Source organism: Ambystoma mexicanum, chromosome 6q (genome assembly GCF_040938575.1).
Source record: "Ambystoma mexicanum isolate Mex_15411 chromosome 6q, UKY_AmexF1_1, whole genome shotgun sequence".
Lineage (NCBI taxonomy): Eukaryota > Metazoa > Chordata > Amphibia > Caudata > Ambystomatidae > Ambystoma > Ambystoma mexicanum.
The window spans coordinates 129,991,926-130,007,794 of NC_090937.1; the positions used below are offsets into that span (position 1 = coordinate 129,991,926).

Consider the following 15,869-nt stretch of genomic DNA (forward strand, 5'->3'; position numbering starts at 1 on the left):
TACTGATCAATACAAATATTTATGTGTGGAAAGTTTGGGGGGGGTTATAAGTTAATTGGTAAACAGCGAGACCTAACTGAATGTTGAGAGGAAGTGCAGCAAACAAAGTGTGGAGGTGGCTGAGCAAGTTAGTGCAGCCCCCGAATGATTTGACATTTGTCAGCATTGCAAACAGGATGTACATTGTAGTTCTGGGAAACATTGGCCACCAGATGCACTGTTGATGAGCCAGAAAGGAAAGATGAAATGGCCAGTGTCTAATAACCATTAGGAAAATGTCAAAGAACATCTACTTTATTTATAATCCTTAAGTACCTACGGCCCAGATTGTTTGCTGGGTAGACAGCTGGGACATGTGATGGGGACATTTGTAAACCAATGATAGACCAGAGGGAACTTGAAATGTCAAGGTCACTTTGAAATGAATCACCGAAATGATGCTTATTGCAGAGGATGTCACTGGCATCTTTCGAAAACATCTGGCTCACCCAATCGAGGACTTGACATATTAGGTAATAGAGAAGAATAAACTGCTCTTCCTATAAAACTTTAAAGTCAGATATGTAGATAATGGTAAATGGAGGATTCATCTTCGAGACCTTAAAGTTATTTCTGAACTAAATGTCCAATGATATGACACATATATATATTTTTAAATTAAAAATTGTTTCCAAGTGGAATCATTTAGCCAATCCGAAACATTATATTCATCCAAAGAGAGACAATACCTTCATCACTAACTGGATATTTTGTATGTGAAAACTATACACTGTCCTTATTATTATATAAAATTAACAACTTTATTTTGGACTTCTTTTCTCTTTCAACAATACATAAGCACATGCATTCTCTAATTAGTAAAAAAAAGAAAAATGTCAAACAGGTTTCTGTCCCACTAACAAGGACCCTCATTTTCACACATACTCACTCAAGTTACAAACACAAAACACACAGTAAATGCAATAAAGATACATTCAATCTGAACTGAGCAGATGTATATTTAAACAAAAATAATGAGTCAGTGTTGATAATGTAAGGTCAACTTTGTCTGAGAAAGCATCCTGGTCTATATAGAACACTTGAACAAATGTTGCATGTGCATCAACAACACAAGCAAGTAGCTTAATTTCTTCAATACCTTGCATTACATATAGGGTATTGTCAGACAAATGACCTTCTAGTGAAAGGCAAAACAAGCCATCCATCTTCTGCACCATGAGTTGGGGGATCTTGGTGGCATGTACCTGTTGCAATGGCTATGGCAATGCTAGTTGCTTCACAGGTGGTAAACATCGTTGTACCAGGACCTAAACTCGACAGACAGTGTGAGGTAGCATTGCCTTTCAAATGTGCTTGTATATTGACCAGCAATGTTTTCATGGCAGTTAGTAAAGCAACAGCTACATTCAAGGGAGGAAGGATAGTTCAGGGGCAATGTGTTCGTCTTGGAAGCAAGACAATGCAGTGCAACACAGGTTCAAATCCCGATCGATGCGTAGACAGCACTTGCTGGTATTAAGCATGTTATAAATGAACAATAAAGTAAAACCAAATGTCCACATGTAAATTAATCACTGCAGCACCCATTTTGTCTCAGCTAAATATGCATGTGTTGACTTGCAGTCACACAACACAGGCGAGAAAAGGCAATGCACAATTTCTTGTGCAGTACATCTATTTCAGTAGAGACGTATCCAGCTACTGGTGATGAACAAATGCCTTGTTTGGCCTATGGTATAGGACAGTGCAATGTTATGCCTAGGAAATGTACACAGGACGACATGCCATGCAAGTAGTTTATGATAAAGTTAAACAGAGGGTAGGAAGTAATTGTGTTTTTAGGGGAACTTGCCATTCATGCTACCATAGAGGTAGTTGCACAGTATATATCAGATCACTGTAGCGCCAGGAGGCCAATCATGCAAATGACAACAGTGTGTGGTATAAAACCCAACAACTTGACATAATAATTCAGATGAATACAAAAAAAATGTAGGGTTCGCAAGAATTCACTTTATATCACTTAACCATAAACACCGGCATGCAAAATGTCGGGGAACATCTGTAAAACAGGTACATTGTATTCATTTGATTCAACAGAGTCCCAGCACGATGTCTCTGAGCGCGAGCATAACAACCTCGTGTACCGTACCTTACGAATGCCCTCCGGGGATTCTTGAACATTGTTCTCCGATCCATTACTTCTGTTAATCATCCGCCACATTTGGGAATACATATTGTCCCTCTCGAATGGATTCATCCCCTTTATTCTGACGTGCTCGTAGACCGCCGAGTCAAAGACCGTGCCGTATGGGATTTCCGTCTGTCGAGAGAGATCTTGAAGAGACCTGAATAAAAAGTGGAGTGTCAAAGATAAGGACAGGAAAAGAGCCCCAGACTTAGAGGCAGGAATAACATGCCTAACAAGACGAGGGCAAGCAAGGCATCAGCGAATTACAGGTTCTATGAACCTTCGCTGCATTTTCTTTTGCCAAACTGAAAATTTGCCAAATTTATTTTCGCTGAATGTGCAGTTTTTTTTTTCTTTACCACAAACAGTGGTTGGGGGGGACCCTCTTCAACACCCACCAATTATCTACCTTACCCCAACTTACCATATATCTGTTTGTGGTAAATAAATTGACCCAAAATAATTTGCCAAAAACGGAATTCGGCAAAGTTGTCATTCGGCAAAAGTGAGCTAGACGGAATTACAATATACTACATGTTTATAATTTGGAAACAGTATGCATTGGTTGGAATGATAATCAATGGCAGATATCTTAACGTTTGGTGTGATAGCACTAATATCCTGAAGCTTAAAACTGCAAACTTATAAAAGTGAACAAGTAACTCTTCTTTTAATGTTTCATCTAATCACAGTCTGATTGTGTGGCTTCATCAGGCGTTGACAAAGATCAATGAGCGCGTGTGCTGGGAGCACATTTGCGAAATGGTATTTTACAAGACATTTATTTTCATTATTTCATATCCTTGCCATCTGTAGTCAGCCCAAGCACATATATATCTTCATGTTCTTAGCTCAGAATTAAAAGAGTTCAGGCAGTGCTTGGAGCCTAATGGCTACAACTGAACCACCGGCCTAATTTACCAAATATGTCAGCATATGGCTGCGGTGGGACGGATCGTCGTTAGATATATGTTTGCCGGGGTCACAGGCTGAAAAGATTTCCCACTGAGAATATTTTGAAATATTACATCAAAGTGGGATAGAAGACGTGTCATTGGTTGGCCAGCGTGCCAGAAATATTGGGTTGCTCTGGCTGCGGGGTGAAGGGAAGGCTTTTAATTAAGCTCTAGTACAAGAAAAGCTTTAGGCGAAATAAAATACTCAGCACAAACGGGTTCTGCTGTCCATTTTAACTAAGAGGGCTTTGGTCGTATCTTCGTGACATAACTGTGGAAGTATATTGCTGTTCAAGCCGAAATTTGACAGATAAAATGTGCCCTTTCAGGTTATTTTAGCATGCTTTGGTTTAAACATTTACATTCGATATCGTACGGGGTTTCGGTTGCATCGATATACGTAAGATTAATAAGGGCATGGCTACCCCCAAACCCGGGTCCGGGTCCCACAAAAGGGGTCTTACCGGGCCATTCCGACCTTGGAGGGCCTGGTAAATCCCTTTCGCGGGACCCGGACCCGGTATGTCCCCATTCCCATTAGAGCCCCCATAGGGCTCAATGAGAATGGGGAGGATGGCAACAACGGCCACGTTAATAACGGGGCCATTGCTGCCACCCGGTACTGCTCGCGGGTGCCGCTCTGCACGCCTAGTCTGACCAGACATTCCAGAGCGGCACCCGCGAGCATACTCGGAATGTTGCGGCGAGGTAACAACGCGCCGGTAGCACTACCGGCGACATTGTTGCCTTACCGCAATATTCAGAATGAGGCCCATGGTCTTTAAGCTCCTGTACACTCGGTTGTGAAGGCCCACAGAGGTGTAGCCTCGTATTGCCATGTAGTTGTTAGATAACCAGAGACACCTAACATTTTTATTTTCGGGAGAAACACAGGTACTGCCAGCTTTATCTCACTGCAGAGTTCTGAGATGGCACTAAAGTTCAGGATTTACCTCCAGTTTACTGCTGGAGCTAAATCCTCCAGTATAGCCCCAACAATTGGAGGAATTATCATGGGTGGAATTACCACCATGATTGGGGACTAAGACTGATTTTCAAAACTCATAACCTAGCAGTAATTCCGCTGGGCCAAGTGGCGGTGATGGTATATGAGTACCGCCCATTTTGTAATGAGCCCCATTATAAGCCCCGGGTGGTGGGGCGAGCAGAGCAAAGAGAAGCGGACATATTAAGTAAAACAAATCTGTGGTAAAAAGGTTACATTATGAGATTGGAACATCTTTGGTTACAATCATTGTTTTACCCTGGTCTTATAAAAAGCAGTATGGCCCCCAATTTTACTGCCAGCAAAACACGCACACTACTTTTGAGCTACATGCCATATTATGCCTGTGTGTTATATGCATAGGCTTGTGAACATGGCGGATAGATATCTTGCAGTGTTTCCTGATTAGTGAAATAAATAGGATTAGGGGGCGGAGGTGTGGGCATTCCTCATTAAAGTAAGTAACTGTTGGCTCTCTGAAAAGAAGGCAAGTTTGGCCAGGGGGTAACATAAATACTTTTTCTTAGATATAATTGTACCTCTTTGCTGGCATCACACTCTCCCCAAGGACACAATTTGCTCACCGAAAAATAAACAAATGTGTTTTCCTTTGACTTATTCATGGACCTGCTCTGCAATAATTCATTGTTAACAGTCCTTCTGTCATTAGTTGCCGGGTTGTTGTTTTCCCTATTTTGAACAGTTTGTAAATTAAACCCTGATAGTTATAATTGTATTCCCTTCTGAATTGTAAGCCCTCTAATTACCCTAATTTAGCACGGCAAACTGTAATGAAAAATGTTCCTGCACTTTTATTTTGGGAGATCTGCAGCTTGTGCTTAACCGGCTGAATGAAACATTTTCGCAGAGCTCGCCTCATAAATCATATTACCCGTAATCACAGCACTTTGTATTGTTTCTTTAGAAGCGATATGCTGCTGCGGTAGGACAATGGTTTAAGTACTTCTTTGAAGAACTTATTAAAGACAGAGGTGAAAAAAACATATAGTTTGTATTGCGTCCCACAAATTTGAGCACAGAGTTACTTTTCACTGCACATGACATCAGCACTTCAGGGGGACTGCTACGCCCAGGCATGATCGCTATGGTGATGCAAAGAATTGGACTCTAAACACACCTACCTAGTTTCACATGCATTTATTTAATTTCCCTCCTCTGGATCTCTCCCACACCCCTGCTCTCTCTACCCCTGCACTCTACCTGTAACCCCCCTGCACGTCACCTATGTACAGCTCTCTGTTGCTTCCCAGCTATGTTTGCACTTGATAAATAACATACATATGTACGCAAATTTGTTTTCTGTTTGTTTTCTTTCTAACATCATGTAGGGGTGTCCCCATCATAGGTTTTGCTGGGTGGCAGAAACAGGGTTCCATCACACTCTGTCGATGGCAAATGTGCTTTTACTTAGTGCCAGATTTATCAGGTTGGTGCAGCACGGAGTACCGCACGCCCAAGCCAGCTTTTTCGAGTGCATGAGCATGCCTTTGGTTTGGCATGCAGGCATTTCCTTCTGACTGCTCCCTGCCAGCCTTAAAAACCTGGCCACTACTTGCTTAATTCTCAAAGGAAAAGGAGTCTCAATAAATGGCGTGTTTGCATGCACCGGAGTTGACAGAGAATCTGTGCACAAGTCTTCTAGGTGACTATGGGCCTCATTACGAGGAAGGCGGTAGAGGGTCAACCGCACCGGTACCGCCTCATTATGAGGTCTGCTCGCCGGTCCCGCTAAGAACGTCTGGTAAAACCAGGAGTCCTTAGCGGGACCCGCTAGCAGACCAGGATGCTAACATTGGGCCCGTCATTAACGGGCCCATTGTTAGCATCCTCCCCATTCCCATTGAGCCCTATATAGGCTCAAATGGTAATGGGGATGTACTGGGTCCGGGTCCCAGGAAAGGGAATTACAGGGCCCTCCAAGGTCAGAATGTCCTGGTAATTCCTCATTCCTGGAACCCAGACCCGGTACCTGGTATGGGGGTAGGCATGCCGCTAAAAGCGGCATGGCTTACCTCTATACTCGTGATGAGGCACTGTTTTATGTGAAAATAAGTTAGCCACCTCCACTAAACTAATTTGAATGCTCGTGAAAGTAATACAAAATCTTTGCTATTAACCTGATTCCAAATATGTTGGCTACAGAGCAGCCTTACAGTCAACATTTTATGCAATACTTTATTTTAATTTTACCACAATGTGCTAACAGCCTTATGGAGAACAAAGAGGTCCTTATAGGTTGCAACAATGCCCTTCCTCAACCTAATGCTCAATGTGCACACAAAGCCTTTGGACTATAAGGTGTTATATATTGATCCAAATAATAACAGGGGGTAGAGCCTAGCCACAATATGGCACAATGTAGCCTGGTTTCTCCTTGTTAGGCACAATGTGGGAAGATCGCGAGATGCGGCACCGCTGTAGTCTCACCAGATCCTTCACAGAAGTGTGCCCAGCCGTGCAAAGTGTCAAACGTGCAACAGTATGGTGCCAGAGACACAGAGCAGACATGCTCCTGGCACTTCTTCTGATTGAGGACCCTTAGATCTGCCAAAAGTCCCCCAGTGCAGCCTTGGGGATCCAGATACTACATCATTGTTCTCAAGTAGCCCATGCACATTACATCGATCTTGTTCAGTGTTACCTGCAATTTCTGATGTTAAGGCAAATAAAGTTGTTACTCCAAGCCATCAGTGACCTGATTATTATACTACATATTTGGCGACAAGGGCAGGATTTGACACCCGGAAATCACCATGCAAGGAGCAATGCCTCCCCTGTCATTCCTGCAAAAGCCAGGTATCTTGCGGTCCCATGGCCACAATGGGAACCCCTGCTCAGAACTTACATGGAGGCGCTAGGAGGTGTGGAGTATACGGCTGCAAGGTGCATAGCGATGTTATTAAATGCTTTGGGAGTAGAAGGACAATGTGCTTTGATGGCCTCATGCCCGAAGCAGGTGTAGAAGAGAACAGTGATGTGTACAAGGAGAGTGTGAGGAGAATTGTGAAGCATTTTGCCAGCAAGGAAAACACAGTGCTGCACAGAATACAATCTTATTGTCGCAAACAAGATGCATCAGAACCCGTGGGTGATTATGTAATCAAGTTGAGAGAACTATCCGCACTGTGCAATTTTGGCAATATTGCAGAAGGAATGAACTGCAACATGTTGACGGTCCATACCAACAGCTGGAAGGTGCAGGACTATTGCATTTTGGAGAAGGAACCTCAGTTAGATAAGGCCATAGAGATTGCGGGTGCCGTAGAAAGAGCATGGGACAATGGAAAGAGTTTGCCGGCAGCTCCGTCCCAGCAGAGGTTCAAGCGATCACGTTCAGAAATAGAAAAGAGAAGCAATTGGCTGACGCAAGAGAAGGGAAGTGGGGAAGAAAAGAACCACTAAAGTGTCATAGATGCTCTAGTATGAAACACTTGACCAATGACAGTGAATGCCCGGCAAAGGACAAGGAGTGCTCTGTATGCAAGAAAATCTGTCACTTTGCGTGGGTTTGCAAGTGGCGCAACAAAAAAGTGACGAGGGTCAATGCGGGACACAGCGTATCAGCATAATCTTCTTCGGAAGAAGAAGGGAGACCTACTGTGTTGATGGTGAACAGCTCAAGAGCCAGAAGGCAGAAGCCCCATTGCGTGATCAGAGTGAATGGTATGGAGACAAGAGTGATGTATGACTCAGGCTTCCGACTTGACCAAATTACCCCTACATATATACAAGGTATATCAAGGGAGTTATGGAGTTCAAAGGAAGGGAGACCACGACACACGTATTCTTGTCCAAAGAAGGCCCAGTGGTCCTAGGATGGAACAACCAAGCCAACTCAAGATCAAACTAGATCCCCAGCATGGTGGATCAGGTATTGACAGTCAATACAGGAGGAGTGCCGGTGGTGAAAGAAGACTTCCCCAAATTGATTTCAAAAGGGCCTGTTTTCATAAAGTACGGCCAGTACCGGCAACCGCCAGGGACATACTTAAAAAATAACTCTACAAAATGGTGAAAGAGGCCACCATCAAAGAAGTGGAAGCCTCTGAGTGGCTAAACCCAGTGGTGCTAATCAAAAAGCAAAACTCAGAGGACTTGAGAGTATGCAGAAACCTCTGCAGCCTCAACAAAGAGGTAATTCCAGATAGTTATCCACTACCCAGCATAAATTAACTTATCCTCATGATAAAGGAAGCCATCATGTTTTCGAAGCTGGATATGAGGGATGCATATCATCAAATTCATCTTCTAAACGTCTCCAAGCCCCTCACAGCATTTATCACCCCATTTGGCACATACCAGTTTACCAAGATGCCCTTCGGTGTGTCATCAGCAACCTTGGAATTCCAACAAATGATGGACCCACTAATGGGAGATATAGGAAACATCTCCTATTTCCAGGACGATATACTGGTGTACGCTGAGGAGCACACGCATGATGTCACATTGAGAAAAGGTATAGGATGCAGGGGTAAAGTTGAGATAGGAGAAGTGTGTCTTTAAAGCACAAGAAGTCAAATACCTGGGGATCAAGATTTCCACCCAAGGAACAAGCCCCAAACAAAACCTTGTGCAAGCCATTGTCAAAACTCCAGAGCCTGCCAACAAGGATGAAGTAAGATCATGCCTGGTACTTACAGAATATTAAGCCAAGATCATCCTGAATTTTTCAGAAGTCACTGCACCACTGAGAGTCCTGCTCAAAAAGGTAGAAAAGTTTGCCTAGTCTGAAGCTCAAAAGGAGGCTGTAGAAAACATAAAAGGACGAATAGTGGAAGGACTGTGACTACAGCCGTTCAATCCCGCATGGGATACTGTCATCACCACGGATGCCAGCGTGTGTGGGTTAGGGGCTGTGCTCATCCAAAAGAGAGGGGATATGGAACATGTGGTGGCATTCACCTCCAAAGCACTGTCCAAAGCTGATAGGAACTACTCCACTGTGGAGAAAGAGATGTTAGCCTGTGCATGGGCAGTAGAGCATTTTAGAACCTACATATTGGGCAAACAATATAACTTGATAAACAACCATAAGCCCCTTATCCACATGCTTAGTCCAGAAGGGGCAACATCATCAACACCCCGCCTGGCGTGCATTGTGTCAAAACTGCAGGAAAACATATTTGAGATAACCCACATAGCCGGCAGGAAGAATGCCCAAGCCAACTGTATGTGCAGGTTGCCAAGAAACAAAGAGAGAGCCACCAGGTTTCTGCAGGACGAATGCATCATCACGTCCATCCAAGACCTCAGGGGTCCAGAGTTCTTAGAGTTGAGTGAAGGCCTCTTGAACGAGGAGGACAGTAAAGATCCCACCATGGTAGGACTCAGAGAGGGGTCAGGAGTGTGGCTGGCCAGAAAAAATAGCCATCCCAGAAGCCATGAGGCCTTACTGCAAGGTGGCGGAGAAATATCAGAGGTAGAAGGGCTTATCATTACGGGCAACCAGGTAATACCACAAGTGGGAATTAGAAGAGTCATCCTGTGCAGAGCCCACTCAAGGCATAAAGGAAACAAGATGATGTGCTGATGCGTGAGAGAGGCGTACTGGTGGCCAGCTATGGATCAGGACATACGTTCCATGAATGAGAGATGCCACAAGTTCATGAACAGTGATAAATGTTTGTAGACCAGACAAGCCTCTATGATTCCCTCAGAAATCCCCAAAGCAGTATGGCACAAAGTGGGATTGGATTTTATTGGTCCATTAGAAGCGAAGACTCCCGAGCATCAGAATGGCATTGTGATGGTAGACTATCTGTCAAAAAGGGTGGAAGCAGAAGGCGTCCATAACTTTACTACCACGACATTTATAGAAGTCCTCACATCCATTTTTCAGAGGGAAGGCCTCCCCAACGACATTGTCACAGACAATGGGATCCAACTAGTGTCACAGGAGCTGGAGTAATTTCTGTAGAGACATAGCATAAAGCAGAGGAAAGCCGAGTTGTACCACCCCCAGCCAAATGGACTAGTTCAGAAGGCAAATAGGTTTATCGAAGGAGCAATTCAGTTAGCAATGGCATCAGGAATGGATCCTCTGAAAACTGTCAAGGAGGCCATAGCGGCCCACAGATTAACCCCCAATGGGGTCCCCCAAGTGTCACCGTTTCACATGCTGAGGGGGACAGGAGCGGCATCCACACTAGTACCACCATTGTTGACCAGAGTAAAGGAAGATGATGAAGTGAACATGGAAGAGGTTGTGTGGAGGTTGGAAAACAGCAAAGTGGCATTAGACAACTGAGAGAGCACAAGATGAGTTTAGTCACTGCAACCCCCGGGACCGGGATGCAACTAGAGAGTAAGAACTAGAGACATCGGCAAGGGATGTCATAGAAAGTGAGATAGAAAGGGAGTTGCATGAAATGTCCCAGGAAGCGAAGCAAGCACCAGACGCAGAGGGTATGAAGAATAGTTATCCTAGAAGCGAGCACAGAAGACCAGTTAAGTATGTTTACTTTATTATGGAACAGACATTTTTGTTTTACCAAAGGGAGGTGTGTAGGAAGCTTGCAAGATGTGGCACCACCGTAGTCTTGCGAGATCTTCCATGTAAGTGCCCCCAGCCACGCGAAGAGGCAAAAGAGCAACAGTAGCGTGCCAGAGACACAGAGCAGATGTGCCCCTGGCACTCTTCCTGATTGAGGAACTTAAGACTGCCACAAGGCCCCAGAGCAGCCCTGGTCCTCCAGGTACTATATGCCTGCTCCCAAGTAGCCCATGAACAATATATGGACCTTGTTCAGTGTTACCTGCAGTTGCTGATGTTAAGGTGAATACATTTTTTACTCCAAACCTTCAGTGACCTGATTATTATACTACACACTAACATGTTTATAGAAATAGCGTTAAGTTTTAATTCCAGTTTGATTGAGGGCAATCCTACCCAATTGTGTTTCCATGGTTGCAACCAGAAGTTGCTTCCAGCTCGAGAAATCTCTTTAACAACTTATGTGTTAAATTTTAACTGGCTAGCATCTCCTTAGAAAAAGGACTGCATTGTGTGGTTTGTGTGTGTGCCAGTGTGTCTGCTTCCACTGTACCTGTATTAACACATGAACAAAAGATTGTTTTAACTGCTTAATCATGGTATAGAAAAACAGCCAAGTGTAGTGCACACAGTCATAGCAGGTGTCGCCAGCACATTGCTGTCCTCTTAATGAGCAACACATTACCTAGGATGTAGACCGCCATGCCCTGGTCAGCTTAACAGTAAACATTGCTGGTCATGGGTAAAGCTGAACATGCTACTATTCCAAAGAGGAAATGCAGTTTTACAATAGAACTAAGAATGTATTGATATCTTCATTGTACTAAATATGCTTCATTCATCCATTCATTCCTCTTACTTACTGAATTGAGCTCTCAATGCGGCTGATAGTCAGGAAAGCTGCAAGGTTTGCAGTGTAAGAAGAGATGACAATTAGGGCAAACAGCCACCAGGCCCCCATCATCATTCGGGTTGCCAGGGTCGTGTAGGGAACTTCTCCTCCTAATGTAAAGAAATACATGATTAGAACTCTTCGGGGAGCAGGTTGTAGCCTTTCAAGTGCATTCAAAACCAGCAATCTCTTGTTTGATTCTGATCTTTGCATGGATAATTTGTTGCATGGTGTTAACTGTAAGTAATGCAAGGAGCATCATGAGTTATTCCTACGCAAGCTTTAGTTGAAATTCGAGATGACACTTACCCATTTGAAAAACCTTTAAAAAGTCCCTGGTAAACAAATTGGGCCCCATTCCATGTCGGCCGGTCTGGTAATAAAGTCCCGGTATTCACAAATGTCGGCACTTTACCAGAACAGACCAGCCTCCTATGGGTTTGCCGGTGGGGTGCCTGCCTTACCTCCAGCTGGAGTTAAGACAGGCTCCCTACCAGCAGAAAACACTGTCATTACCAGCAGCAGTATTGCCCGTGCCGGTATTTATGGCAAATCCCCTCATGGAGTACCAGGTTACTGGCAGGAGACCTGCCAGGATACCGGCAGGGTTATCATGAGGCCCCTTGTTTCTCAACGCTTGGTGACATGGGTTCATAGTGTATTTGATGTGTGATGAAAAGCGGTGCAAATCTGGCAAATGTGCTGTTTCTATGGTGCAGGTGCAGTGAATAAGAAGTTGGGTGCCTCCTTCTCTGACATCAAAAGGTGAAGACATAGTTTTCCTGTGGCCACATTAAACAGAGGCATTTTCTTTATTGTGCTCTTCCCTGACATGCCATATTACAGATTGGCAGACATGTATTACGGTGCTAGACTGCCCTGGTGGGTGGGACCAGACTGATATGCAAATGAGAATGTCCCCTCATGAAGAGCACAGTGAGCTAAAATGTGGTTGTTTATCTTCCTGAGTGGGATTCATCCCAGGAAACAGGTTTTTGAGCCATATTCATGATCCGTAGGTGCACCCACCACACTGTTCTAAACATTACAGCTATGTAATTGGGTAATCAGAACTCATGAGTTTTGCTGAATATACATCATCTGGTTCCTCAGCCGTAAAACAGACCCTCCACCTCCCATGCTCCCATTCTGACACTTGTCTGATCCTTATCTTCCTATCATACCCTTAAAACATTTTGAAAGCCTTGTTTCATCTCTCAACTACTGAACGTTTGAACTTTGTAATACACTTCCGGGACCCTACGGGCAGGGCCAAAATTGAACACAAATCAAAGTAAAATAAATAAATCTGAGGAGTGGTCTAATTCATGCAATGCTCCTAAGGGCCTTGAGAAGGAAGCTTGGAGTCTCTCACAGCCTCCCATCATTTCCCATTCAAAGGCATGCAGGAGTCACCAGCCAACAGAGACCAGCACTTAGAAGAATGATATTTGTATTTGCACTGGTGCATCCTACATGCAAATTAGAGAGTGGATGGCAGTGCATGTAGCTGTTGGCTGGGGCTAACCTGCAGGACCCTCATGTTTCAATTCAGACGCTGTACAGGGGCATTCAGTCCACCATGAGGGATTGGCCAGGCAACAGACACTCTTAAGACTGTTAACAAACATGTCATTTTGGGAAACTTTGCAAGATTTATGAATTATTCTACAGGTTTGTGTAACTTAATATTTATTAGACTTTTCAAATGAATACATGTGTTTTATACTACATTCTTTTGCATCAAAAAGGAAATAATGGTTCGCTCCTTTGCCCACAAGGGAGGGGGACACTCGGTAGGTGTCTTGACCAAGCTATTCCAAGTTAAAATCTTACCTACCATGTGGTAAGGGACAGAGATATAGGCTGAGGGGAAAATGCTGGTGGTAGCAAAACCGGAGCATGCTATCCTAAGGAGACTGCTGAGATTGCCTCCCCACACTGCCATTGTTACGATTTTCTTAGATTTTAACATTGAAGCGATTTTGGTGAAACTTACCCTGAGCTGTTTAGTTACGCACTGGAAGCTGCTAAAAGCCCCAAATGATTCACTGAATAGGATGATGTATGAGACTTTACTTTCTAGAAAACATCTTATGTCTGGTAGTTATCTTGTTCAAATTAAGCTAATGGAAAATGGTTGGCTTGCCATGGCCCCTGTGAATGTACTTTCTATGACACTATCTTACTACAGGTCAACCATGAAAGCCCTCCTCTTCTCACTGGGCAAGGAGCAACTGACTGTACACTTAGACACTAAATCTAACGCTGAATTGTTTGTCACATATATTTGTGTACTAGCACCTGGAGCGTATCTTATGTGCAGAATGGAATTACCATGATAAATGATCTCAGATGCAAATTACTGGACAGTCTCACAGAATATGGCAAAGTATGTTCTTATTGTCTGTTCAAATAAAGAAGGGAAATCTGGTGATCATACAAAATGCAGCTCACTCACTCTAGTCTAATTTTTGGTTACAAAAAGACTTTGACTGTATGTCAGCTATGATATCATCCAACGTGGCAAACAACAAAACCTATCAAGGGGTGGGATTGGTTAGGGGAACATATATACTTATAGAAGGTATGCGTTAATAATATCATAGGCTGCCCCTTCTGTGGTAGTGTGGAATATTTCAACCCATGCCAATGCGCCCCATTACACCCCTTTGCCAATGGGGAAAGAAAACGGCCAAAAATTGATGCACTAACCCCTGTGTGTGCCAAATCTGCAAAATTGTGCATGGTTCATAAACCACAAAAGAACTGCACGCCCTGCCACACACAGGCAAAGTTGATGTCAAAGCAAGAACTCCATGCGAGAGAATGCCAGTGGGTGTTGGTTCCGGTCACATGAATCCAGGCCCCAGAAGTGGGCTAACATCCGAAATGCCGTTTAATACAGCTTCCTAATCAATGGCAACCTTCAAAGTGCTGTTTTGGCACTAAATTCAGTCATTTTCCCAATTAATTATTGAAAGGAAAAGTGTGCTGAAATCATAGATCCTCCAAGCAGTCAGAGGAATCCCGGCCTCACTGACTGACAGCTGCATAAGATAATTAGCTGTCAAACCCAGTTTAAAAGTGTTTCTTTTTCCTGAAGAGATTGCAAAATGCGCCCATTTAAAGCATGTTTGTGAAAGGCTTAATTATTTTAAATGTCCAAATCCATTATAAACCCTGCTTATTTTTGTATGTGTCAAAGAAAATACTCTATTGTGAATTTTGAAAGCAACCCAGTATTGGAGTTAGGTAACTGTTTAATTGAAGTTTGACATCTCAGTTTGACACTCCCTTGCTACAGGAAGGCTAATGGCTGATTAATGGTTCGCGTATATTGACAACAAGGAGCACAATGAGACTTCATTCGACATTCGTCTTGTGGCTGAGCCAAGAAAAAAGGACAGGCTCTGCTGGGGAGGGACATGATGCTTCCTTGTACACCTCACCCTGATCAAAGGGATCTGACAGCTGTTGTTTGTTGAAAGGAGAGAAAAAAAGAATTATGAACTTCTTGGTGTTTAAATCTGTATTTGTGGTTAAGTTTGAAACTCTTTGACTGTGGAACCTAAAGAAGGATAAACATGAACATTGGTAGATGTTAACCTAATTTTAGGCTTTTGCTTTGAAGACATTGATGAAACCTGTATCACTTAAGGAAACAAAGTTACAAAAAAACTCTCATTGTAGCAGAACTATTAATGTTGCAAGCTTAAGATTGTACGTACATGATCCACTGATAAGCGCCCAGAGATGTACCGAATTAGAAATTATTAATCCCAACTATTATGCTTAAAATTGATGAAATCCCATAGAATATGAAAGACAGTTCTCACAGAGATACGAATTGGACGCCAGGATACACCATAAGAAAATATAATGCATGGGTCTGATTTTAGTAGAGGGCATAATTGTAAACATGTGTGTTTATGGGAAAGCTAAATTGTGGTCAAAATCAATGTGGGAGTTCCTAAATCCCATCGTAAAGATGACAGCTCCATTCTGACTGCCAACCAAAACATGGCAAATGCCTGTGACCACTCACAGCCGTGGGGGTGTGTTTTTGCAATTCTGCCCACACCATTAACTTGGTGATGTAATTTGGCAGCATAAATATAGGAACTACACAACACATAGGACACACTGCTTCCAGAAGACATCCAGATTTCCGCGCAGCACCTTGATCCAGAACTCTTCATCTTGTAGCTGACTCCAGACTTCTTTGAAGATCCTGATTTCTTTGCAGAATCCAGACTTTAGCATTGCTAAACTCTTTCTAGCTAGACCCAATTTCAAACATCCCAAAC

General features: G+C 43.4%; 1 protein-coding gene across 2 annotated transcripts in view; it reads right to left on the reverse strand.

Annotated features, from left to right (window-relative positions):
* GRID2 (glutamate ionotropic receptor delta type subunit 2) overlaps nucleotides 1–15,869 on the reverse strand; it is a 2,892,146-nt gene that overhangs the window by 437,582 nt on the left and 2,438,695 nt on the right. For both annotated transcript variants that reach the window (XM_069630564.1, XM_069630565.1), the window contains exons 12-13: nucleotides 11,531–11,669; nucleotides 2,153–2,348 (exon numbers count right to left, since the gene is read on the reverse strand). In XM_069630564.1, the coding sequence (XP_069486665.1) occupies nucleotides 2,153–2,348; nucleotides 11,531–11,669 (335 nt within the window). The remainder of the gene's footprint in view (nucleotides 1–2,152; nucleotides 2,349–11,530; nucleotides 11,670–15,869) is intronic.